Source organism: Macaca mulatta, chromosome 4 (assembly GCF_049350105.2).
Source record: "Macaca mulatta isolate MMU2019108-1 chromosome 4, T2T-MMU8v2.0, whole genome shotgun sequence".
Lineage (NCBI taxonomy): Eukaryota > Metazoa > Chordata > Mammalia > Primates > Cercopithecidae > Macaca > Macaca mulatta.
The window spans coordinates 47,611,999-47,637,851 of NC_133409.1; the positions used below are offsets into that span (position 1 = coordinate 47,611,999).

The 25,853-nt window shown below is 34.2% G+C and overlaps 1 protein-coding gene across 19 annotated transcripts in view; it reads left to right on the forward strand.

Moving 5' to 3' along the window:
- Positions 1-25,853, forward strand: part of ADGRG6 (adhesion G protein-coupled receptor G6) — a 135,662-nt gene that overhangs the window by 72,805 nt on the left and 37,004 nt on the right. For 11 of the 19 annotated variants that reach the window (XM_015137236.3, XM_015137233.3, XM_078001222.1 and 8 more), the window contains exons 5-14: positions 532-600; positions 8,811-8,896; positions 11,456-11,508; positions 12,396-12,458; positions 16,448-16,590; positions 19,375-19,486; positions 20,877-20,935; positions 21,488-21,695; positions 22,659-22,830; positions 24,543-24,683. In XM_015137236.3, the coding sequence (XP_014992722.3) occupies positions 532-600; positions 8,811-8,896; positions 11,456-11,508; positions 12,396-12,458; positions 16,448-16,590; positions 19,375-19,486; positions 20,877-20,935; positions 21,488-21,695; positions 22,659-22,830; positions 24,543-24,683 (1,106 nt within the window). Of the gene's footprint in view, positions 1-531; positions 601-2,328; positions 2,413-8,810; positions 8,897-11,455; positions 11,509-12,395; positions 12,459-16,447; positions 16,591-19,374; positions 19,487-20,876; positions 20,936-21,487; positions 21,696-22,658; positions 22,831-24,542; positions 24,684-25,853 lie in introns of all 19 variants that reach the window. The other 8 variants (XM_015137235.3, XM_015137228.3, XM_015137232.3 and 5 more) reach the window with 1 other exon arrangement.

The window sequence follows — 25,853 nt, forward strand, 5'->3', positions numbered from 1 at the left end:
ACTTGTCCTGCTGAGAATAAGTTAGTAAAAGCTTGAAATAAAAAGACACAGAGACTGAATTGAAGTCACAAAAATGTATTTCTGGAATTACAAATAGCATATGCTAGGATGTATGAACCAAAACTGTGCATGTTATGGGTAATTCATAATATGTAACTTCACTTTTGAAACTTATTCTTGATGTTTGTATTATTTTATTTGTATGAATTCCCACCCAAACTCTTAAAATGTTTTACACAAAAAAGTCCTGAATTTTTTATACAAACTTTAAGGGGCAATGGCACTGCTTTTCTTTTGATGTGTGATGACTGATAAATTGAGTTAAAGATTTCGAGGACAATTTCAATACTTTGGTTTTACATTTGAGAAAATTAAGGCACAGTGACCTTAAGATACTTTCTTGACATCAAAGAATTACTGGTGGACTCTTCTAGGGCTGCTTCTATTAACCGTATGATTCATGATATTTTTTTCTGGATAATATCACTAAATCATAAATCAAACTTACATATTCTCTTTGTGTTGATCAAGGTTCCTACCTGATCCCGCTCCCGGCAGCAGAACTGGCCAGCTGTGCAGACCTGGGGACCCTCTGTCAAGGTAGGGAGCCCACACTGTGCTCCAGAATCTCTTTGCTTTCTACTTGCAATTTTGGATAATGTAGTTGTCATTGTTTTGATTTTTATCTGATTTTTCACTTGGAAAGCCAGAAAACAGCAAAACAGAAGAATTTCTGCATGTGTTTTAGTTGTGTGGGTGCACAGTACGTACGGCGTGGAGAAAGAATGCTTTCACACCATGGGTAACCACAATTCCACAAAGCTCTGAGTTTAAAAATGTGAATTTATATCCTATTAAATGTGGATTGGTTTCATTTTCCCCCCATGTCTTCTCAAGAATATACTGGACTTGCAAAAAGTCCAGTGTAAATACAGTGTACAATACTTTGAAGAAGTATTCATGTCTATAAAACAAAGAGGGAAATTTATTTGAATATTCAGTTAACTTTAAGATAAGGCCGTAAGGCAATTTATGATGACAAGATAACTTAAATCTTAAGATTAAAATGGTTAAAGTAAACTAATGTTAATGTAACTGTGTTAATTGTTATGATGCTTACTATATTGTGGTCAGTATTTCAGTTACATATTATGTACTAAATAGCTGCATGCTAAATAATATGTAAAGTTATACAAGTTTTAAAATAATAATATAAATATTTTGCTTTATTTTACCATTTCTCTTCCTAATTACCCATGACTCTTTTCATCTATTCTATTAAATACTTCTATAATGAAGTAGCATGTTCTATGTACCACATTAAGAATCACAGCCATGCCTTTTGTAAAAGCTGGATCTCTTATTAAGAAGATAATAGCACAAAGGTGACAGTGGTTAGAAGTGAGATTGAAGAAGTAGAAACCTAAGCTCTCTTCTGTGGTTCCAGTGTGAGAGTAGGGCAGGCAGGAGATGGGGTGGGGTGTAACTTATTATTATCTTTGTTTTCCTTTTGGAGACATTATTTCTTTGATATTATTATTAATCAACACCCTATGAAAATTAAGTCATCAAATAGTTTTTTCCCCGTAATCTCTGTGTAGTTTTCAAATTGTTATATGAAATTTTAAAAATCTGTAATTCTGTTTAGTTCAAGATCTAAAGTTTTAAAAAAGTTATTTTTATTCTTAAAATTATTCTCACCTGAGATATCTGACATAATACTTTGAAAATGTCTCCCTTGTAAAGCTTGCCCTATGAAATACTTTTTATTCATCAGTGTTTAGTAAACTTGTTGGAATCTTTAAATGATTAACTTAGTCTATGCATTTCATTTGTCTTTTTCTTTACATTCATCTTAAGAAGAAGTACATTTTTCTTCTGAGATTTTATTTCTCTAGTCTCAATGTTATTAGGCAAACTTAGTTTAGAGAACTTTCAAGCTGCAGATCTGTACAGGCTGCTTTCTATAACTTCTGACAGACTCAGGAAACTGAGTTCTAGAAGGGTTTAGTGTTTCACTGTGTGATTGCCAGCTTGTTAATGGAGATCTAGGTCTAGAATCTAGAATCTAAATGTCCTTTCTCTCGTCACTTTGTGCTTGCTCCAAACCCTTGTGTATTATAGCATCAAAGGCCATGTGTACTGATTCTTAATGTGCCATAGGAAGCATTGCTTCATCTTACACATTACAACCTTGGAGTCTGTTGTATTTCAAAATGGTTTCCATTCTTGCCCTGTATATTTTAATGCATTAATTATAAATTGCTTATCCAAATTAACTGTCATGTGCTCTTTGCAAAATTACATCTTTCTCATCTTTATTACCAGCTACTGTAAACTCTCCTAGTACTACACCACCCACTGTCACCACTAACATGCCTGTTACTAACAGAATCGATAAACAAAGGAATGGTAAGAAATCGTTACCTTTTATATTTTTAGTATGTCTAACAGAAAAAATTGTATTCTAAGGAGGGAAATATGTATTATTCCAACAAAGTTGCTGTTATTGGAGTTAATTGGTACATTTGTAGGACTAGTAAAATTAATAAAGATCACTTAACTCTGTTGAGTTCCTCATTCTTATGACCAGTGGAATGAGTACATTTCCAGTACTCCTCTTTTGCGCTTTTAGCCAAAATTTTTTTCAAAGGAAGTTTTAGGGGAAAAAGCATTTAATTAGAAGGCATTAATGTGCATCATAATAGAGATCAGATAAAAACGTATTTCCGTGGTATTTTGTCAGATTATTTTCTGCAGAAAACAAGTTTTAAAGGATTTTACAAATTTCAAAAAACTAAGTAATTTTAATAATTTGATTTCTCACTTAAGTGAACTTTATGTTCATATATTTGTGACATTTAAATCAATTTTCATAGTAATACTTTGCTTTCGGTTTTTATTTGCTGAAGAATAACAGATTGTGATTATATATCAACTAAATCAAATCAATTTTTGAATGACAACAATTAAAGTCACTTCAAATACTTCTTGCTTTTTTCCTCCAAATATACTTTTCTATTATTTATAATTTGCAAATACAGCAGTGTATGGTAAGAAATAAACAGAGGAAAAGTCAGGTGAATAGAGTTCTTTAAGCTGTTCCTAGATGAACCACATGCATGGCCTTTTGGTAATTCACAGTGAGCGATTTCAGTTTCTTCTAATAAAAGAGAAATTCCAATCAGGTGACCATACCATTGCTTTGAATACAGTAACATTCTCAAATATGAAGCATTAGAAACAAAGAAATTTTCTAAACTCCAGTCATTTAGCTTATGAGGCCAAGACATCTGTAATATATCACCAGGGACCCAAAACCCTTAGAAAGGAAACCCACATAGTTCATTTTTTCTTGGCTTCAGAGGTTACATTAATTTCCTCTGTAAGACATTTAAATTGGAACTATGGAATATTTTACATGAAACGTAGATATAAATTTCATTAGGGTTATAAAGGCGTCGATTCAGGGAGTGTTTATGGTTATTCTGGTAGTTACACCAAGGAGATTTATGATGGAGCAAAAATTCCAGCATCCCCCAAGAAAGCAACAGCAGCTGAAATTTCCAGTGCATATTTCACATGGACTCTAGCCAGTAGATGGGAATATTATAATTCTAACTAAGTATTTCACTCTTTGTATGAACATACAAAGAGCCTCTGTGGTATTCTCCCTCCAGGACTGACACATCCTCTACTGCCCAAGAACTTTTATACCGTGCTTCAGAGTCCTTGACTTGGTGGAGTGGAGCTGTATTCACTCAATCATATCATTTCTGACATTCTTGAAGAAAGCCTTGTTTAGGCCATCTCTCTGCGTCATAACCTTCATTGGAGTTTCAACAAAGCAAGCAAATGTTAGAATCAGTTAAAATGTTCTGCTTAACCATATTAATGAAAAAAAATCTAATTCAGATAATTCTTAATCAAAATGTCATCTTAGCGTTTAAAAATATTTGGGTCATTATATGACGGAAAAATTCTCAAAATTGTGTGTCAAATTTGTGTACCATCTTAACAATTTTTTTACCATTTCTCTGAATCACATATACTATTTAATATGATTTTTTTCCTAAATTGACTCACTTTTTAACTTAAACATTTGTGTTTACTTGGGAAAATCTATTTCACGACTGTAAAGTGAAACCAGTCCTACTTGTTATAATACAGATATAAAAAGTGAATATAAATATAATGTAAACAATGTTTTAATGTTCTCCCTGTATCCTATTACCTTCTCACATCTTAGAGCGTGAAGCCTTCATTATCTTTTTAAAAAGGAAGACTAACAAAGTATTAGAGACAGACTGTAATTAAGATTTTTTCTTTGATGTAATCAAATTTGAAATTGAAGAGAATTACTTTTTCACCTATGAATAAATGCTATTTAATGTCATGTCCTGGATTATCATCACTGATATAATATTAACAATTTCTTATTCTTTGGGAAACAGAGAATAAACATTCTCAGGCTTGCTTTCTGATATATTAGAGAATTCTATTTTATTTACTGTAAGAAAGATTGGCACAACTGTCAATTATCTAATTTGTCCAGTCCTTTTAACTCTTGGCTATCAGAATTTTACTGAGTCAATCAATAACAATATTGCATTGTTGGGAGAGGAGAGGGATTGAGTTTGTTTGATAATCAGATATATTTATCATAGTGTATCAATAGAATTTGTTTTCCTGGTTTTTGTGAAATGTTCCTATTTTTCTGTGTAAAGTTATTTTTGTTGTTTGCCATAGGACTTTTATCTGATACCTCAAATTACACTAAGTCCTCATTAATGTCATTGATAGGTTCTTAGAAACTGTGACTTTGAGCAAAATAGCATGTAATGAAACCAATCTTACCATAGGCTGATTGATATAAACAAGAGTTAAGTTCCTACAGCATATTTCTGGTCACAGAAACATCACCAAACTTCCAAGTAAAGACTGAAAGCCTTCTAATATTTAACATTGTAGTTAATATGAGCTGTACATACATTTAAGAAAGATTAATGAAAACAAGTAAGATAATTGATTGCCCAAATTTGGGTGAGCCAGTGAGTGACTGCAGACTTAGTGGCGGTGATGGGTTAAATCAAGAAACAAATGTTTGCGCAATGAAAATTGCGAGGAGCACCTCCTGCCACCAAGCAGTTCCAAAACAATCACCAATATGGGGGTTCACCGAGTGCTTTCATATTATATCATTTATTGTTGTGCTTTTATATGATTATCTTACACTTTTTGATTTTTGTTTTACACTAATTTGTAGCCATTCATTAATTGACTTTCCAACCTGCTTATTCTATCCAGTTCAGGGTGGCGGGTGGCTAGAGCCATCTGGGCAGCTCAGGGCTGCAGGCAGGAACTAGCCCTGGCCAGGACGCCATCCCATGGCAGGGCACACACACACACCTACACCTACTCACACTGGAACCGTGTAGACAGGCCAGTGAATCCAAGGTACACAGCTTTGGGATGTGGGAAGACACTGGAGGACCTGGAGAAACCCCATGCAGACAAGGGGAGAACATGCAGACCCTACACAGACGGGGGACCTGGCCAGGAATTGACTCTTCTCCTCATCAACTTTGTAATGAAACTCCATTGAATGAAATGATGTTACTCAGGGATCTGCTGTGTACACTAAGAAAGTATTTAAAGCTATTTTTCACAAACAGGTATTTCAGGATGTGGATGATCTGGGGATTCCCACAAATAATGACCTTTTATATGTTTTCCATTACATTCCCAAGAAAAGCTCTTGGACTAATTATTATTCCACTCCAAATCGTATCTTCTCTGCTTCAAACATCACTCTAGTGCTACTGAATAGTAAACTTTTGTGAGGTTGTCACAAGCAACCCAAGTAAGGAATTCACTCCATTAGTCTGTATTATTGTTCTAAAAACCTGGTTTACAAGTAAGTACAGATTGTAACATTGCTTCCAGTTTCTCACATATGTTTAGCTATTTAAATAACGAATTCCTTCTAAGATCGTTTGAATGGATCCATTACTCTGCTTTTTATGCCATATATCTTAAAGAAATTGTGTGTTTAGGAGCTGCAGGATGCCAGTCGTATTGTAAATGCCACTGTCATAATAGAATTCCCTCATCACTAGTTCAAAGAAATAACCAGGTATCTAGATTAGCATTTGGTTTATATTTTAACGTCTGTTTTTTCAAATATGTATTTAGGCCTATCATTTCAAACCTGTACTTTACATCCTTGAATATCGCATAGATTAGAGCAATGTCATTTCTATATTCTCCAAGAAACTCTGAAAAAAAGTGTAAGAAGCTAAAAAAGGGAAAGATTAATTGGAGAAGAGACCTACAAAAAATAATGTTGTTTTGATAACCACATTGGTAATCACAGGCAGTGATTTCTGCTTGAAGTTCTGCATGCTGAAAGAAGTATCTAAATGGAAAATGGATATATTCTTAAATCATTTTCCCCATTAATGTCTATAATAAAATCTTTGGGCCTAGATGTCATTATTAGGATAGTACATACATATTTTGAAGTCTCTGGAACACAAGAAGATTTGTGAATAGCTTTTAAAACACCATGAGTAGTGTTAACATTTGTAAGAGAAGACAACTTTACTGCTATGGTAACATGGAAAATCCTGCATAAGTGTGTCTTAATTATGCATTTCCTCCAATTGCAATGTTGAAGCCAATTATTTTGCTCTAGTCCAAACCCTTCTCACCAGCCCTTCAGTGAACATATTTTTTTATGTTGCTTTGACAGTTCACTCTTGAACTTTTCTCATGGTTACTTATTGACTGCATTATTCAAAAATTTTAAATAAATGTAACAAGTGGACTGGGGCAGGAAACAATGTTTAAAGAAAACATCTTAAATATTTGGATGCTTTCTAAAAAATGCAGAAATGTCAATGATTTTTAGAATTTTGACGTATTTTCCTAAGAGGGAACAACTACTACTCTTATAACAAAAGCATGCTTTAGGTTTCCATCTAGTGGTGGCTTTTCAGATACTCTGCTAGCATTGATAATACAGATGCTCCTCCACTTGCAGTGGAGTTTGCATTCCTATAAACCCATTGTAAGCTGAAAATACTGGAAAATATCAAAAGTCAAAAATGCATTTAATACACCCAACTTGCTAAACATCATAGCTTGCTGAACCCACCTTAAACACGTTCAGAACACTTACCTTAGCCTACAACTGGGCAAAATCATGTAACACAGTCTATTTTATAATAAAGTGTTGAATATCTCATGTACTTTATTTAATGCTAAACTCAAAAAATGAAATGGACATATGGGTACTAGAAGTACAGTTTCTACTGAATGCCTTTTGTTTTCCTACCATCATAAAGTTGAATGCTGATGAACTATAAGTAGGGAACCTTCTGTATAGTCACAGAATATTACCAGGATCCTGAAATAACTGTTTGACCCTCACAATTTGAATTTTCTCCCAATCATTCAGAACATCTGTGATTTGATACGATGAGATCTACAGTGTAAAAGTTATCTTTATATGTATTATTATGTTTTACATGTTCCTCCAAATATTTTTCATTCAGAACATTTTTTTAAAGGAATATAAAAGTCAAGATCATTAAAATACCCAAAGAATTTTAGAAGTCGAAATAAATAGTCTGCATAAATTAAATTCGCCTGTGCTTGGACTTGTGCCAGTTTTATATATTTATATTACTACATCCAGGGGCAGCAATCTATATTATTTAGCACAAGACTCTGACACTTGCTGGAAAGACATTCCTTTGGTAGTGGGACTGGAATTTGCATTTTGGTAGATTTGGAAATTCCCAGAGGCTAACTTTTACATTTTTTTTTCTACTGCCTCCCCACAAGTTTTACTGTTTTCTTCAACATTGCTATAATTATGTATTTCTACATTTGTGTGCCTCTTTTACTTAAGACTTACCTAAACCTATAAGCATGAAGAAAGATAATCGACAATGGAGATTCAAAAATTGTTCTTCTCTCTATAACCTACCATATTTTAAAAGGGTATTTTTCTCACTAGCTGCTTTGACTAAAGCACCCATTTACAGCTATTCAGCAAACCCTTGCTGGTGAGTTTGATTTTTATTTTAAAAAATCAGTTTAAAGATTTTCCCCCACCCAAAAAGCAGAATCTTCTTTACAATAAGGTTTTCTTTTTAAAATGAGTTAGTTCAATGAAAATTCTGCCTGCAAATATTATTTATTTTTTTCCTCTACTTTGCTATAAATTAGCATATTTAAGAAATTTTGATGAAAAGTCTGGTGAAATGCCACCTAATAGTTTAATAGAAGTGCTTTATTAAGCAGGGGAAAGAGAGGAAAAGGAGAGGAATTAGAGCAGTAAGTATGTGTATGCCTGTTCTACTTTTTCAAGTTAATTCCTCCACATGATCTCATTCAAGTTTTCACATCCCAAACTCTTTATCATTCCTTATAATGCACAGAAAGCATAATGCCTTGTTATCAGAAGTCAAATTGTACATGAAAACAGTTAACACATTACAGACAGTAGATATCAGAAATCTATAGAATTAAAAAATATGAAGAAGCATATACAAGTAATAAGAGTAAGCTAATTGGTAATTATTTCTAAGAAGTTGGAAGATCAAAAAGCTTAACAGCAAAATATTTCATATTTGTTTTGCCTATGTAGAAGGTGTTTCTTTTAACTTATATTGTAAATTATGTGATTATGAATAAAACTATATGATTGTATGACTTACGTGATCATAACTTTAAATTGTTTGATAATTATATAACTACAAAAATACAGTTAATGGACTAATCCTATTTCCAATGGGCAGATGGAATTATCTATAGAATATCCGTAGTGATTCAAAACATCCTTCGTCACCCTGAAGTAAAAGTACAGAGCAAGGTGGCAGAATGGGTAAGTGAGCTTGTAACTTTTCTTTTTTAAAAAAATTCTTTAACTTCTGGGAATCTGGAAAAGACTAGTTAACTGAATCCACAAATTATACTGAAACACAGATGATATTCATTAGAAATACATAAGTAGATACGTAAGTTGTTGTCCTTATGCATAGGAAGAGAAGTACATTTGAATAAAGGATAAGAACTGAGCCTAGTAGACTATCAGTGTCTTAAATAAGAATAGTATCGCACAAATGGAAATAGATTTTGGTGGCAACAGTTATCTTTATTTCCTATTAGATCCATATATTTTCTACTATATTTTTAAACAGATTCTTTTAAAAAATTGTTTGAATGTTTGGTCAAAACCAACAAGTATGAAAAAACGCATTATGAAAGTCTTCCACCCATCCTTGCTGCTCATCTGCGTGGAACCAACCCAATAACCAACAGCAAATAGGAAATCACTGTTAGTTTTCTCTGCTTTTTTCAGATATCTTGGTGCACCTGAAAGAAAATTAAACTATAGATTCTTACTTTCTTTTTTACACTAAAAGTAATATACTTTACATACCATTCTATACCGTACTTATTGTTGCCAGATTTGCAACATTAGAGAACTTTATGGGTTTTTTTTGTTTTGAAAAAACAATGCATACTATTTCATTATGTGGCTGTTCAATCATTTATTTAGCAGATCTTCTGTTGATGGACAGTTAGACTGTAATTTAACCAGTATCCTATTGATAAACATTTTGTAGCTTTCAATTTAAAAAATTTAACATTTTATTTTCTTCTTTTTCTTACAAATACAACACATGGATTTTTTCATTTTCTTCTTCACAATAACAATCTCAAAAATTTTATTTTCCATAGGTTTCTATTCTATTATTTCATTTCCTACCTACGGCATACTATGAGACTTCGTACTTCTTTTTATATATAATGCTGTTACGGTTCAAACATTTTTTTTAATTGAGTCACTATACATTCTGAAATAAGAAAAATGGGTTTTCATATATATTTGGTGTTCGATAAATGTGTCTTTGGTAGCAAAAGAAATTTTACACATTGAGAGGAAGTGGTAGCTACACACACACACACACACACACACCTATATATATATGAAAAATAACTGATAGAAAACAGTCTTCATTTTAAAGACAGTACTCTTTAAAAAAAAGTTGCCCATAGGTAACAATAGTAGGTAATTAACTCTGTTACAAAATTGGTGAGAAAGGTGAAATTCTCTATTGAAATAAAAGAAAAATACTACTGTTGATTTGGGGGAATGCCACATTGAGATCAGTAACTCATTCAAACAGTAGGAGATACGTTTAACCTCTCAATGGAGAGAGCAGGCTGCAGAAAGAGTATATTCTTTCTGTGTATCCCATTTTCTTTCCAGCATTGTTCTTTTTGTTTAAAGTCAGAATGATTTCAGAAGATAAAATTCTTTATTTTCATTCTCAAGTAAGCTACTGTTAGCTTATTTGTGCAAATAACGGGTAATGTTATTAATCTGAAATTAGCATTCATTAGAAAGTTTGTGCTAGATAAGGTATAAGCTTACATTTATATTTACTTCATGCATGGTTTTCAACATAGCTTTATTTTCATCTGCAGCTAAACTTTACTAGACGTTTTTGTTTAAAATGCAAGATACCAAAGCAGATACTTGATAACAGAGAAAATATAAATGGTGTACCTGTTTCAAATTACTACTATTTACAATTTTAAAATAATTTAACACTTTTTTTGCTACGATTCCCTAAAGTTTACATTCAGTTTTGGAAATGCTTAAAAGAAAGGCTATATGAAACAAATGTGTATATGAAAGAAGGCCTAAATCACCCTTCGGAGATGACATGTAAATAGGAGGCTCTCATGTCAGTGAGGGAATCCTGTTTTGCAATTGTATGGGAAACTGCATCATGGAAGCTTCTTTATATTGGAGGAATCCATTGCTTCATTAAAAATTCTTATGCTGAAACCATAAAGACTGCTAAATAACCACATAATAAATACATAGTTCCAATAGTATTGAACTTATTTTATTTTTACATTTATATTGTTAATTTATAATTTTTCTTATTACTAATATTGTGAGATGGTAATTACTAGAAAAATGTTTTAGTGTACCTCAGTGTTTGTTGAATCAAGAATAGAGAAGATATTTATTGTGCAAATCTTCTTTAATACGAGGGCTAGAGAGGAAATGATAGTTTTCCAAACAGACTTGGGCTCCAATCTGGCATCTGCTACTGCTTACTTGGATGCTCTTGGGCAAACCATTTCTTCTCTGAAAGCTCAGTTTCTTTATATATAAGACTGTGGGGTATGTGGGGATAATACCTATTGCATTGGTTGTCGTGAGGATTGAAAGGAATAACATTTATCAAATTCTTGGTACACAATGATCCATTAACTGTCACCTTTACCTTTCACTCCTCCAACTCTTCAGGATTTTCCCAGAGTCTTATCTCAGTAACAACTTATGTTTTAGGCAGAAACTTGATTTAGATATATTTTTAAGGTATTATCAAAACTCATCCTTTTCCATTGTGTTTTCCAGCTCAATTCAACCTTCGAAAATTGGAACTACACGGTTTATGTCATTAATATCAGGTAAGACAGAATAAATAATTTGATAAATTAAAAGTAGTGTCTAATTTAATGCTTCTATTTGTCTCTCTGATTGTACCAAAATATACATACAAATACACACAGCTACCATATGCATAATCTTTCTAAAACAACTGTATTAGTTCATTGCACAAAAAAACCTCAATGCTGCAGTGATGGTTTTAAAATGTTTTGATCATGCATTCCAGTTGATTTGTATTTGTTTTAAATGAAAAGTGTGTTGTGTGTTTGTGTAACTGAATCAATATATGTTATAATGTGTCAAAAATTAAAATTGGATAATTAACTATAAATAGAAGTTATTAGTCTCTTCTCACACCCTGGTGGATCACCTAGAGCACTTTTTTTTCCAGATCTAATCTCATATATCGACAGTCTGATTGCAACCTAACTTTTCGAAATTATCCTTCACTGTATTTATATTTAGTTCCTCCACTAATCTTCAGCAATTCGCATTGTCCATATATCCTCCTGTGTACCTTGTTTTCACAGTTCTATACCTGAACGAGTTTTCTAAAGTGTATGTCATGACCCCTAAACATATATTCTGTGAAGATAAGAGATTTAATAACACAGAAAAGGGGTCAAATCGTCATATAAGTTCAGGAAGTATGTTATACAAACTGAAGCATATTTTTTATCAGAATGTCTCAATTTCTTTAGTGTGATAATATGAATTGTGAATCTTCAAAACAGAGCAAAGCACACAGTTGCCTAGCTTTATGAAAGAAGTTAGAACCTCAGGACACACATTTGGAAATATTGGCTTAGAATTCCCATTCTGTCTCTTTATTTCAGGTCCCCAAATTTTATTGTTGATGATGCAGTTGGTGAGGTGGATTAATGGTTATATGTATTTGTGTTTTTAGTTTTCACCTGAGTGGTGGAGAGGACAAGATTAAAGTCAAGAGAAGCATTGAGAATGAGCCAAGGTAACAGGACAAAGTCTTATAAAGAGTGTAACATTCTTTCTCTTGCTCACTACTTTATCTGGTAGAGAAATGAAAACAATTGGATGGAAAAGAAAATCTTAATCACATAGCACAGTTATTTCTTTAGCACTACTGTACACTACTTTTTTCTTGTAGTTAAAACTGTAATAGAACAGACTGGGTAGTAATGTATATCCGATGAAAAATAATTGAGAAATAGGGCATTTAAAATGGATGGATTATTATTTTTAGTATTTCCAGTTTATTTATGATAACCCATTGCCTCTTACTTGAAATTCCAAAGGTACCTTCAAAGAAAATAGCTTTAAATAAAGTGTTTATATATGATAACATCTAATAATATGGATAATAGATGCCAAAATGTTTTCAGCATTTAAATGTATTAGCTAATTTTCTGAAGTCTCCATTTTAAAATTTATATCAGGATCATGCTTTAATCATGCAGGTAATTTAATTGATATGTCCAGCATATATGACCAGTTGGTATGTAAGGACCAACTGTTTAGAGTACTGTAAAACAAAAGAAAACCCCTAAACTTCCAAATGGAATAAATTTAGTTGTATTTAGGTTATTCAGGTCATGTATTGCATCTCTGTAGATTTTTTTTTCTTGGGACAGAGTCTCACTTTGTCACCCAGGCTGGAGTGCAGTGGTATGACTATCACTCACTACAGCCTTGAACTCCTGGGCTCAAATGATCCTCCTGCCTCAGCCACCTGAGTAGCTGGGACTACATACATGTGCTACCATGCCTGGCTAATTTTTAAAATACTATTTTTGTAGAGACTGGGTCTTACTGTGTTGCTCAGGCTCGTCACAAACTCCTGGCCTCAAGTTATCCTCCTCTCTCAGCCCCCCTGAGTGCTGGGATTGCATGTACAGGCATGAGATGTTATATCTGGCCTCCATAGAATTTTTTAAAAATTTGTTGTAAAGGAAAAGTTTCTATAAGTCTTGCTGGATCTCAATAGACTGAATTGATATTAGTGGATATACAGCCCTGATTATGGAGCCTGCTTCTTTTCAGGTGATATCTTCTTACTATGAGAAGATAAAATTTCATATGAGGATTGACCAGAGAGCTTTTTTTTTCTTTTCAATTCAACACTAGAGAAACAAGTGTTTTGAAAGTTATATTGAAAGATGTCATTTTCGTATACATATTAAATGGATTGGATTGAGTCATCTGATTAGGGAAACTTGTTTCTATTTTCTGGTATTTTTTCTTTATGATATGAACACAGTTGTATATTTCAGTACTGTATTCTTGAAGGTGACAAAACTCTTCTCCACTATTTAACCAAATAGTTTTTTGCAATCCTTTCTGTTAGGTCATATTGCATCTTCAGTAATGGATCCAGCAGCAATCAGGATCCCTTTGCTGGACACTTTGTGTAGCAACTGGGACAGCCCTGGATTTGGTAGATATAGCCAGTGGTATACCTTCTTCAGGCAGTCAGCATTCGCTGTTTAGTTTACTTACTGTGGTTCTTCTGCTACCTGGTGATACTAAAGTCAGCCATCGTTAGTACATGTCAGCACCTCAGAAACTCTTCTTGAAGGACATTTAAATTCATGGGATTTCAGTTTCCTGGTCTGTCAAAGCAATGAGTAATTTTACAGAAAATTGTAGGGAGAATGAACTGAAACAGTGTATATAACAAAATCCACATATTTAGGGTTTTTTTTGGTATGAACTCTTGTCATTATTTAATATTTATGTTCATAGCCTTTCTTGCCTCTCTTTTTTCTATTCTCTATGGCTCTTACCCACATTGATGAGGCTTCATAGTCTCAGTTTTTCTCAAAACCACAATCTACTACTTTTACACACATTCTTTTTTAAAAAAAAAACCTTTTCTTTTCAATTTGATTGTATCACTTAACACAGACCGTAGCTTCAGATAATGCTATCATACTCTATTGCCCAGACAGACAGGAAACCAAAGCCACAGAGAGGTTTTTTTTTTTCAAATAAAGAATGGCTGATAGTAACAACAGATAGAATGTGACTTTGTAGAACCATAAAATAGTTTCAGTTTTCAGGATGAGAGAGGAAAACACACAGATAAGACCTGTGAAAATGTATGGCTCTTCCTGACTTCTTGGGTTTGGGTATTCAATATCACCCACAATGCTTTGGGCTAATTATGTTCTCAGTATTCAAGACAAGTAAAAGGTCACTTTCCCAGCCGTAAGTTCTCACCAGCTGGAGTGGTGAAGCTTGTCTTCAAACAATGATTTAATCAAGGGATACTTTTTCAAGAGCCATTTTAAAAATTGTTAAGCTATCATAGTCACATCTCTATTCACAGCTATCTTTAGAGTCATTATGTTTGCCTTATCCTGAAATATGGCTTACATGTGAATGGTAAGCAGTAGATCATTTTAGAGAGAGCTTTTCAGAGTTAATTATGAGAAGAGTAGAGCACCTTTTCCTTGAGATTAGCACAGATATTTAGGAAAGAAAACCGGAGCTATTCTTTAATTTCACCTAGTCTTGAATAACAAATATTTCATATATTCCTTCTTATTTTTTAACACCACAAATAAATTACTACTGCAACAAATACTTATTAATATTCATAGTTTCGTAAATAAAATATGCCACTGCCTCTCCACTGGACATTCCATAACTAGTTTAACAACAATATTACCACTTTGTGTTTGGTATGTGGACAGTAACTGATCTCAATAATACAACATCTTATATTATTCATTTCTCCTCTGAATATGAAGAAGAAACAAAATTTTTTGTGAATCTAGAGCCTTCACATATAAGCAAAAGAAATTCTCCTCTACCTGACAAAATAAGGTTCTTACTTTTACCTCAGTGTTAAATTAATAGTTTTGTTTTCTGCTTTTGACTATAGCTGTGATTGTAGTTGAACAGAAAATTATATTACTTTAAATTATAGAACCAAAAGTTTTTAACAGGGCTTTGGAGATGCATTTCTTTGCTTCCCATAGAGGTATTTCCTTTTTAAAGACCTTCAAGGTCAACCATTCTATAACCTTCTTAAGTAATATGCTGGGCAATCACAGAGTCGATTTTGATTATTTATTTTGTGAAACTTTTTACCATACAAAGTACTTGCAAATGCTTCATGGAGACAGAAAATCATTTCTTGCTATTCTGGAGAAATTGTACCACATTCATAAATAGTAACACCCTTTATCGTGTTAGTAATTAGAAATAGTTAATTTCTTTGTTTTTTTTTTTTTTTTTCTTTTTGAGACGGAGTCTCGCTCTGTCGCCGAGGCTGGAGTGCAATGGCACGATCTCAGCTCACTGCAAGCTCTGCCTCCTAGGTTCATGCCTTTCTCCTGCCTCAGCCTCCCGAGTAGCTGGGACTACAGGCTCCCACCACCACGCCTGGCTATTTTTTTTTTTTTTTTTTTGTAGTTTTAGTACAGACGGGGCTTCACCATGTTAGCCAGGATGGTCTCGATCTCCTGACCTCATGATCCGCCCACCTCGACCTCCCAAAGTGCTGGGATTACAGGCATGAGCCACCACACCTGGCCAAAATAGTTAATTTCTAATAGTTAGAAATAGTAATTTCAAAAGACAAATGGTCAACTGAAATCATAGTTTTTTTAAAAAAATGTTAATTTGGGGCCACAAAGAAAAAAATATAGAATTAACCACAGGAATGCTGTTTTCTTGTGTTTATGCTTTAACTAGTGACTAATATATTACTATCAATATTAAAATCTTTCTGAAAAGAAATGGAGTTATATGATAGAATTATACATGCAATAGCCTATAGAATCTATTAATATTGGAATATTTTTAACATTATAATTCACATAGCAGCAGAGAAAGTCTGTGAGCACCTTGGCTAATCTCTTCAGTCTCAACAGGTGATGGTCATCCCTCTATATCCAACTATTCTGTTTCTACTACCAAATGACAACCAACCAATCAACAACAACAATAGTTCTATCTGAAATGTTTCCCTAGGTTGGTGCTTTGGGCCCTTCTAGTTTACAATGCTACCAATAATACTAATTTAGAAGGAAAAATCATTCAGCAGAAGCTCCTAAAAAATAATGAGTCCTTGGATGAAGGCTTAAGGCTACATACAGTGAACGTGAGACAACTGGGTAAGTGACTAATTTTTTATAATATGCATTTTATACAACTTATATATTCAGGTTTACTTGAAACAACAGAAATTTTCTTTATATGCTATTTATTTATGTACATTTTTTTCTGATGATGAAGTTCATCACAAATGAGTGACATAGCAGAAAAAAAATTCAGCTCAGTATCTGTGAATCCAAGGGAATGAAGGAGGTAGATGAAAGTTCATATTTTACTTTAGGGACATATTTTGAAAATACTAACAATACGAACAAAATGCCAGAATGATCTTGATCATCATTGTTGTCAACTTTAGGAATAAAAAGAGTGTGTAAATGTGGATGTGGGAACTCTAATGAGATACATCTTGTAGAAGGAGATTTCCTGTTATAAAACATTTCCTGCTGGGCATGGTGGCTCATGCCTATAATCCCAGCACTTTGGGAGGCCAAGGTGGGAGAATCACTTGAGCCCACGAATTCGAGACTAGCCTGGGCTACGTAGGGAGACTGTCTCTATGAAAGATTAAAAAATTAGTTGGGTGTTGTGCTGTGCACCTGTAATCTCTGCTACTAGGTGGGTCTGAGACAGGAGGACTACTTGAGCTTGGGAGGTCAAGGCTGCAGTGAGCCATGTTCTTGGCACTACACTCCAGCCTGGGCAACAGAATGAGACCCTATCTCAAAAAAAAAAAAAAAAAAAAAAACAGAAAATATCTCCTTCTCTCATGTTCCCTGTCTCTATTAGTGATACCACTGTCTTCACAGGACTAGGTCAGGAATCTGGAGGTCTGTTGGACCTAGAATCAAGTCTCTCCTAGAAATCGTTCACATCCTAAGCTCTAACCACACATGGCATGGCTTGTACTTCCACAAAGAGGCTGTGCTCCTTTATATGCCCTTTCTCTATCTTTGCACACTGTTCTCCACTCCCACCGTCAATCTCATTATCACCTATGTATTTTTAAAGACAGCTCCTAAGTCACCTCTTCTATGGAAACTTTTCTGAAATCAAGTATAGACATCACTGCCTTCGAGCCTCTACTTCATGCTGTCCAGGTGCCTAGAGCATCATACAGACTAGATATATTTATGTTCATATATATATATATATATTTCATATATAATGTTCATATATATAGTTCATATATATATGGTTCATATATATAGTTCATATATATGTATTGTTCATATATATATATATTTTGTAGACAATAATCGCTTACTTAAGATCATGTTTTCTTTTTTCTTTAACTCTTACTTCCCACATATTCCCAGAACCCAGCACATCCCCTGGAACTTGAACACTTATTGAATAAATGAATGAATGAGTCTGCATGAGAATATTTTAGGAAATCAAATATTCACAAATATGGATAACAAAAAGCAGTTGTTTTAATGTTATTCTATGATTACAATTATATTGTGATTAGATACATTAGTAGAGATCAAAAGAAAAGAAAACTTTGACCCTTTGCCTTCTCTACACTCAGGAGGTTGAATTGAGGGAGGCGTGTTCCTCAGCCTTGAAGAGCGCGATTGCCACCAAGGCCAGAATCACAGTGTAGTAAAGAGGCAGGCATCTCCACTTCTGTGAGGAGCTACCCATTTCTATTGGGTGGATGTAACAGTTACAAAGAACTCATAGAGATGGGTGAATGCAAATAATACTAATAATACTAATCATGACAGTAAACCATTTGTGAGTCTCTATGGGAAAATACTTACTTCTTAACAAATGGGGCTTTTTGGAGGGAGGGAGAATGCAACCTGCTACCCTTTCACGTATAGGAGTCTTCACAAAGAAGCAGCCTGACAAATGGTAGTTTATCTATGACTGGAGAACACTAGGAGGACCAGCACCATCTGTGTCCTCATAGGCTGGCAAAGCCCAGCACCACTCTCTCCATATACCTAGACATCTAATTTATACCATTTAAATTTAAATTATCCATTTTATTGTTTTTCTGCAAGTGAGTCTGTGGATAAGTGCTTCTACCAATGGAAAAATAAAAGGCTAAAACCTAACAGTTTTAAAGCTCACAGTATACATGGGAAAGTTATTTGAATTTTCAGTTGGTGATGACAGTACTTGTTCCCAGAAAACTGATATTACTTGCTAATGTTCGCTGCTGAAATACAAGAGTTTATTGTTGCTGTTGATGTATTGCTGTTACTTTGATATTCTTTAAAATATAAAATCTGAATCATTGATGTATGAGGCTTACTTAGAGGTTGTCAAACCAAAAGTCAGATGATTTGAGGATACAGAAATCCGAGGGTTTGTTGGTTTGCAGGTGACTTCCTGTGGCCCCCTTAGCTTCCAGACAGGAGAGGCTATCAGAGCAGCTGGAACATTTTCTATAAAATAGCCACACAACTCAAAGGTGACACTATCGAGTCATCATTTATAGGCTTTCCCCTTTGAAAAAAATCAAATTACATTTTGAATTTTTCAAGATTGTTTTCCTTCTCTATAGGGCTTATTCCTTTGAATAAAACTAGTATCTGCAAATGATTAGAATGATAATGTATGTTTCATGTATATACTTACATAAATGTGTTTTTTACTAATGGTTTTGTCCGATGTAATGGTTTTTGTATTTGAAGTGTATTAAGTGTTAATGTTTTTTCTAACTTTTAATTTTTTTTTACAAATTCTGAACATAAACAGTAATATTTTGGTATTACATTAAAGGAATACCTAATTACCAGCATTGTCATTTTGCTTTCATCTTGCATCTCTAACCTCTAACTTTAAAAAATAAGTGAATATTTCTCATGCTGGTTCTTATGTTCATATAGGTTACTGTCTTGCTGTGGAGGAACCCAAAGGCTACTACTGGCCATCTATCCAACCTTCTGAATACGTTCTTCCTTGTCCAGACAAACCTGACTTTTCTGCTTCGCGGATATGGTAATATTTTCACTGACTCTTACAGCAAAGCTCAACGTTATCAGCCTTCCCAGGGTTATACGTGCAGCACGGTAGTTCTCAGGCATTATATTGATTGCAAAGAAGGGCAGGAATCTCTGTGTATGCCTATATCATTCACTCCTGGGGAATAAAGATAACATAAGTGGATGACTCAGAAAGGGAGTGTTTTCCAGCCGCATGCTAATCAAGCCCTCTCACAGAAAAACTGAAGAATTTAGAAGCCAGCGGGTAGCACCAGAGCAAAGTACCTTGTTTGTGGATGAACCTAGCCTAGCCTTGGAATATGCATCTGGAAATCCGAAACTTTTTAGCTATTTGGACTGATTATTGTTGGAATGGGGAGAGGAGGCAAAGAGGAAATGAAGACAAGATCCAGATTGGGATAGTCTACTGATGGAAACTGTCAGGGTATAGATTTTCTCTAAATGTTTAACAGAAACCTCAGGGACAAGATAATTGCAGGGATTCATGGAACAGCAAGTTAAATCCATTTCTCCACCCACCTCACTCCCAATTAGAGTTTTCTGGGGGAAATTCAGAAATGGAAACTGCCTAAGCATACATACTTTGCATACTGTAAATACTGCTGGGTTTGACACTTTGTAGGGAGAAAAGAAGGGGACTTTAGAGATGTATGGACTTGAGTGAAATGTGGCTCCATCTCTTCCTGGCTGTTAGAACTTGGAAAATTCATTGATTTATTAAATTCCGTTTAATCTTCTGTAAGATGTGGATTATAATCTGCTTTGCAGAGTTATGTGAACTCAAAATCAGATTTTACCTGTAAAGTTCTTAAAGCAGTACTTGGCCAGTGTATCCTAGGTTAGGATATTGCTGGTATATTGTTTCTATGTTGTGTGCTACTGATTTTTTCCCCATAAGAATTTTTAGCATGAAATTTATTTCAATGCATTACAGTTTTATTTTCAAAGGAAACTTACCTAGAAATCAAGGCAAATCCCAGAAGTTATTAACTAATTTTTTCAGTTCTAATATAATTTATAGGAAAACAGGAAAAGAAAACTTGTAGAAGGAAATAGTACAAATAGAGAAACAAACTGGGGTGAGAGAGGAGAGAATAAGGAAGGGTGAGAAGAATGAGGTGGAGAAATGGAAAGAATTTGGGAACATTGTATAGATAGGGTGGTAAACAGAAATAGGCTAGAGAGATAGAACGTAGACATGTAAACAGGTCCAGAGGTAAACAAAGAATTAAAATGAAAACAGAGTGAGAAACTCAGTGTCTTAAAGGGAAGCTTAGCCATTGATCATGTTATAATAAATGTATACATCATGTAAAAATCCCTTTAAACAGTACAAAATAATATCAGTTATATCAAATATTTAAAATATCTATTTTGTTTCATAGTTATGCTACCAACAAATCGGTAGCCTACTGGGGACCTCCTGATATCTCCAGCTGTTCAAGTAAGTGAGCAATTTTCCTTTATTTCTCAAGGACAAAATGACATGACTTCAGGCTTCATGGTTTTCATTGTCTTCGGGAATATTCTTGTGCTATATGATACTGTTTTCATATTAAAAGGCAAATGATTATTTCACTTAAGACAGAAAATACTTTTTGCTCTCATTTTAACTTTCTGTTCTGTAGGGGATTAAAAATAGGAAAATCTAGAGAAGACAAAACTAATATATAAATTGATATTTGTATCAATGTTTTGTAGTTTGCATTAATTTTAAATAGCAAATTATGCTTATTCAGTGATTCTGGGGATGTTTCTCTTAGAACTTTGTGTGTTCATCCCTCCAAGTTATTTGTATCTTACTAAAGAGAGAAGTTAGTCTCTGCATAGAAAGAAATATTATTGCCTTGTGAATATGGGGATGAGGTATACACAGGAAAATCTCACTTCCTTGCTTCAACTGTAAAGTGAAATGTTACACTCTACTTTGGATTCCTGAAAATGCTCAAAATATGCAGGTAAAACTTAGTGTTGTTTTCTTCTGCCTTTGTTTTAGAAGCAAATGAAGTTGCTAACCAGATTTTAGATTTAACTGCTGATGGGCAGAACTTAACCTCAGCCAATATTACCAACATTGTGGAACAGGTCAAAAGAATTGTGAATAAAGAAGAAAACATTGATATAACACTTGGCTCAACTCTAATGAATATATTTTCTAATATCTTAAGCAGTTCTGACAGTGACTTGCTTGAGTCTTCTTCTGAGTAAGTATTTTTTTTTCTGGAGAGTATATTTTATTGGATAATGATGTTTCATGATTTCTCACCTATCTGAATACTTTGTGCCCAGATTTTAGAATTCAAATCTCTGCAAAATGTATTGATAGTCATTCATAGTTAAACAAAGTCATTCACAATGTGAACTTAAAAGTTCTGTGTGGTCTTTTTTTGAGAAATACAATTTACAATATACATAGCCCTAGAAAGCACAAGCAGTCTTTCATTTTTTATTTGAAAATTCTAAATTTAGTTTAAAAATTCTAAAATTCTAAATTTAGTTGACCAGTAGAGTTATGCATAACTGGTCATTGTAAGTCCACTATACTGTGAACTATGCCACTGACAGCCACAGCCACATGATTGTTGGACTTCTGAAATGAACACACTGGGGCAGATGAAAATGTACCTGTATTTATATGATTCAATTTGTATTTAATTGCTTCACTTAATGTATAATATTAAAATATTTAATGTTTTTCTCTTTCTTCCCTTCTACATTTCTCTGAAGAAAATTTTATATTTGTTAAAAATGTATTTTCTAACAATCTACATAACAATATAAACATTTTTCTAGCGTCTTGCAGTTCACAAAACACTTTTATCGCATTATTTCCTTTGATTGTTGATAAGCCATTAAGGTAGGGAGGATGCTTTTTTATGTGAGAAAAGAGAGACCAAAACAAATGAAAAACAGTATCTGTTCAGGATTATTTAATTGTTGATTTTCTTTAAAGCAGATATTTCTCTTGAGGATTTATCCATCCCTGTGATTCCATGTTTTAACAGATATCACTATGGATTGGGGTAATTTTATGGGTGTTCATGTTAAGATCAGAATATCTGAACACAACTTTATTTTGTTTGCATTTTGCCATGCAGCAAAACTTGTATGTTTAAGAATCTAAAATATCATATTACTTAATAGTGGTATTTTTGTCATTTCTTTAGAGCTTTAAAAACAATTGATGAATTGGCCTTCAAGATAGACCTAAATAGCACATCACATGTGAATATTACAACTCGGAACTTGGCTCTTGGCGTATCATCCCTGTTACCAGGGACAAATGCAATTTCAAATTTTAGCATTGGTCTTCCAAGCAATAATGAATCATATTTCCAGGTAATGAGCCAGTGGTTTCTTTCATTTTAATTAATTACTTAGACATATAAAAACTTGCCGATCGCTTAGCGGTTGCTGCTTCCAAGAGGTCTTGGTCCATGAAGTGGCAAGCAGGTCTGAATGTTGGTTAAGTTTAACTAGAGCAGTAGCCATAAGGTATTGTGGGAGCTCAGAGTGAGTATACTTTCATAATCTGGGTGACAGGGGAGGTCAGCTTACCTTCTACAAGAGGGGTTACTGGAGCTAAGCATGAGTAGGGACCACCATACTTGGGGTGAGCATCAGTTCAGTTAGAGGAAAGAGCTTTAAGGGCCCCAAGGTTAAAAGAAGCATGGTGCATTATCTTTGCCAGTGGTTCTGAAACTGAATATTAGGATCTTCTGGAGAATGCTGGGTGTGGTCTCTTATGCCTGTAATCCCAGCATTTTGGGAGGCCTAGGTGGGTGGATCACTTGAGGCCAGGGGTTCGAGACCAGTCTGGCCAACATTATAAACCCTGTTTCTACTAAAAATACAAAAAAAAAGTCAGCCAGGCGTGGTGGTGCATGCCTGTAATCCCAGCTATTTGGGAGACTGAGGCACGAGAATCACTTGAACCTGGGAGATGGAGGTTGCAGTGAGTCGAAATCATGCCACTTCCCACCAGCTTGGGTGACAGAGCAGGACTCTGTCTCAATAGAAAAAAAAAAAGAATCTTCTGGAGGACTGGAGGACTTGTTAAAACAGATTTCTGGGACCTACTCCAGGAGTTTCTGATTTAGTAGGTTCTGGTTAGGCCCACCAAATTTGCACTTTTAGCAAGTTCCTTAGACATTGCTGGTCTAAGTATCACACTTTGAGAACACGTGATGTAGAAGTCTGAGATAGCAGGTGACAGTACGGCTGGACACATATGCTGGGGCTAGATTGTGGAGAACTTTTTCAACATGTTCAAGCCATGCGTAAGCAAAGAATTTTCAAGTTCCTACTACATACCAGACACTGTTAGCCACCAGAGCAAACAAAATCAATGAAGCATTGTCCTTGACCTGGTAGAGTACAGTATGTGAAGCGCAATCTATCTTTTAACTGTTTAGATAGAACAAACTGAAAATATAAAAAGCCTGAAATCAGGATACAGGCAAGACCTTTTTTCTCCATTAGACTGCAGGCTGTTTTGGGTAATTCTCTTTCATATTTTAAGAGTAAAACTCAGTCAACCTCAGTCTTATTCCAAGACAATTTGCAAGAAAGCTTTCTTTGGCCTTGAGCTATGGTTTCAGGAAAAATGATATCTGAGAGTGTTCATAAAATTTTAATGCAGTTTGAAATAAACAAGTTAACTTCAGTCTCTTTCTCTTTCTCTCTCCCTCGCCCCTTCCTCCCATAGTTATTATCTTTCACTACGTGTTTTGAGAAAACCTCAAAATCTGCTGCTGGTAAATCTAATTCTTATACTTGAAAATGTTGACTGATTTGTAGATTTCTTCCTATGTCTTAATTAAAATCAATGCATTTTCTCCTTTGACACACATGTAAAACCCAAATGAGATCTACAGCTCTGTCTGTAGGGGTTTATCCAGGAGTTGCAGTGACTACTGTAGATACAAAGGGAAGTCCTGGTACTGGCTAATTTGAACTTGCAATTGTTCACTCTCCTGACTATGCATGTGGAATAAAGTTATTGCCATTTAATTATGATTACTTGACCAATATATCTCTGTGTGTGACAGATGGATTTTGAGAGTGGACAAGTAGATCCACTGGCGTCTGTAATTTTGCCTCCAAACTTACTTGAGAATTTAAGTCAAGAAGATTCTGTATTAGTCAGAAGAGCACAGTTTACTTTCTTCAACAAAACTGGACTTTTCCAGGTAAGCACATTCATTAAATTATTATTTTTGAATTGCTAACGAAGTTTCTTTGCTCAAAGGAAAAAAACAAAAGTTTAGATTCCTTTGAAATATATCAGAAGGTTTAGAAAAATTTACTGCATTTTCAAAAATGAAAATTTTTAATATAATTGTTTAAATATTTTATTTCAGATAATATGCTTATTAACAAGTTGTATGTACTTCAGTTTTTAAAATAATTCAAGTATTAGGCTAAGGCTTTCAGTAAACAATTAGAAATTGAATTAGTGAAGAAATGACTGTTAATTATTACTTTCGTTAAATATTTTATGCTCTCCAATCATTTAGGCCTTTAGAGTTAAAGAAATTGCACACCAAAGGAAAGGGGTTTTTTTTTTCTCTAATTCAGCAGGAAGCACTGTTTACATAATGAGCAGCATTCTTGGCTTTAATCAGTTTTCCCATTAGTATTTCAAGTGACCTTTGGTCTTTACACATCCGCAGAGTAGGATGGCATTGTGCTAAGCACATATTATCATTTTTATTGGCATCATTTCTAGATTCTAGAAGGCCCACTGCCAGCAAACACTGGTGACCTCTGTTTGCCTTTACAAGTACAACCTGATGGAGAGCAGTTTTGCTGGACCCTTTTTAAAAAATAAAACTTACCTGTTAAATTCCAGATATCATTGCATATTGAACAATGTGACTTATATGAAAGAAAATAGCAAGTCTCAAGGCCAGAGAATTGTTTGTAGTAGATCTGCCTTTATATGTCATGTGTAGAGGAACAGCCAAGTAGAGATATATTCAAGGAAAAGCATACCATGGAATCCTTGACAGTAATTAATTCCAAAATTTAAAAGTTTTATCAACAAATGTTTTAGGAACCAGCTGTGTACAAATTTTGTGATTTATATGAATGCAATTTATATATTTTATATAAAAACATGTGTAATTTATCCTGAAGGATTTAATAGCTATAAACATATACAACTGCAGTTTTAAAAATTATGGAATATAAAATGTATGACAATGTTACCTTAAAACTAGTATAAAAGGCCGGGCGCGGTGGCTCACGCCTGTAATCCCAGCACTTTGGGAGGCCGAGGCGGGCAGATCACAAGGTCAGGAGGTCGAGACCATGGTGAAACCCCGTCTCTACTAAAAATAGAAAAAATTAGCCAGGCG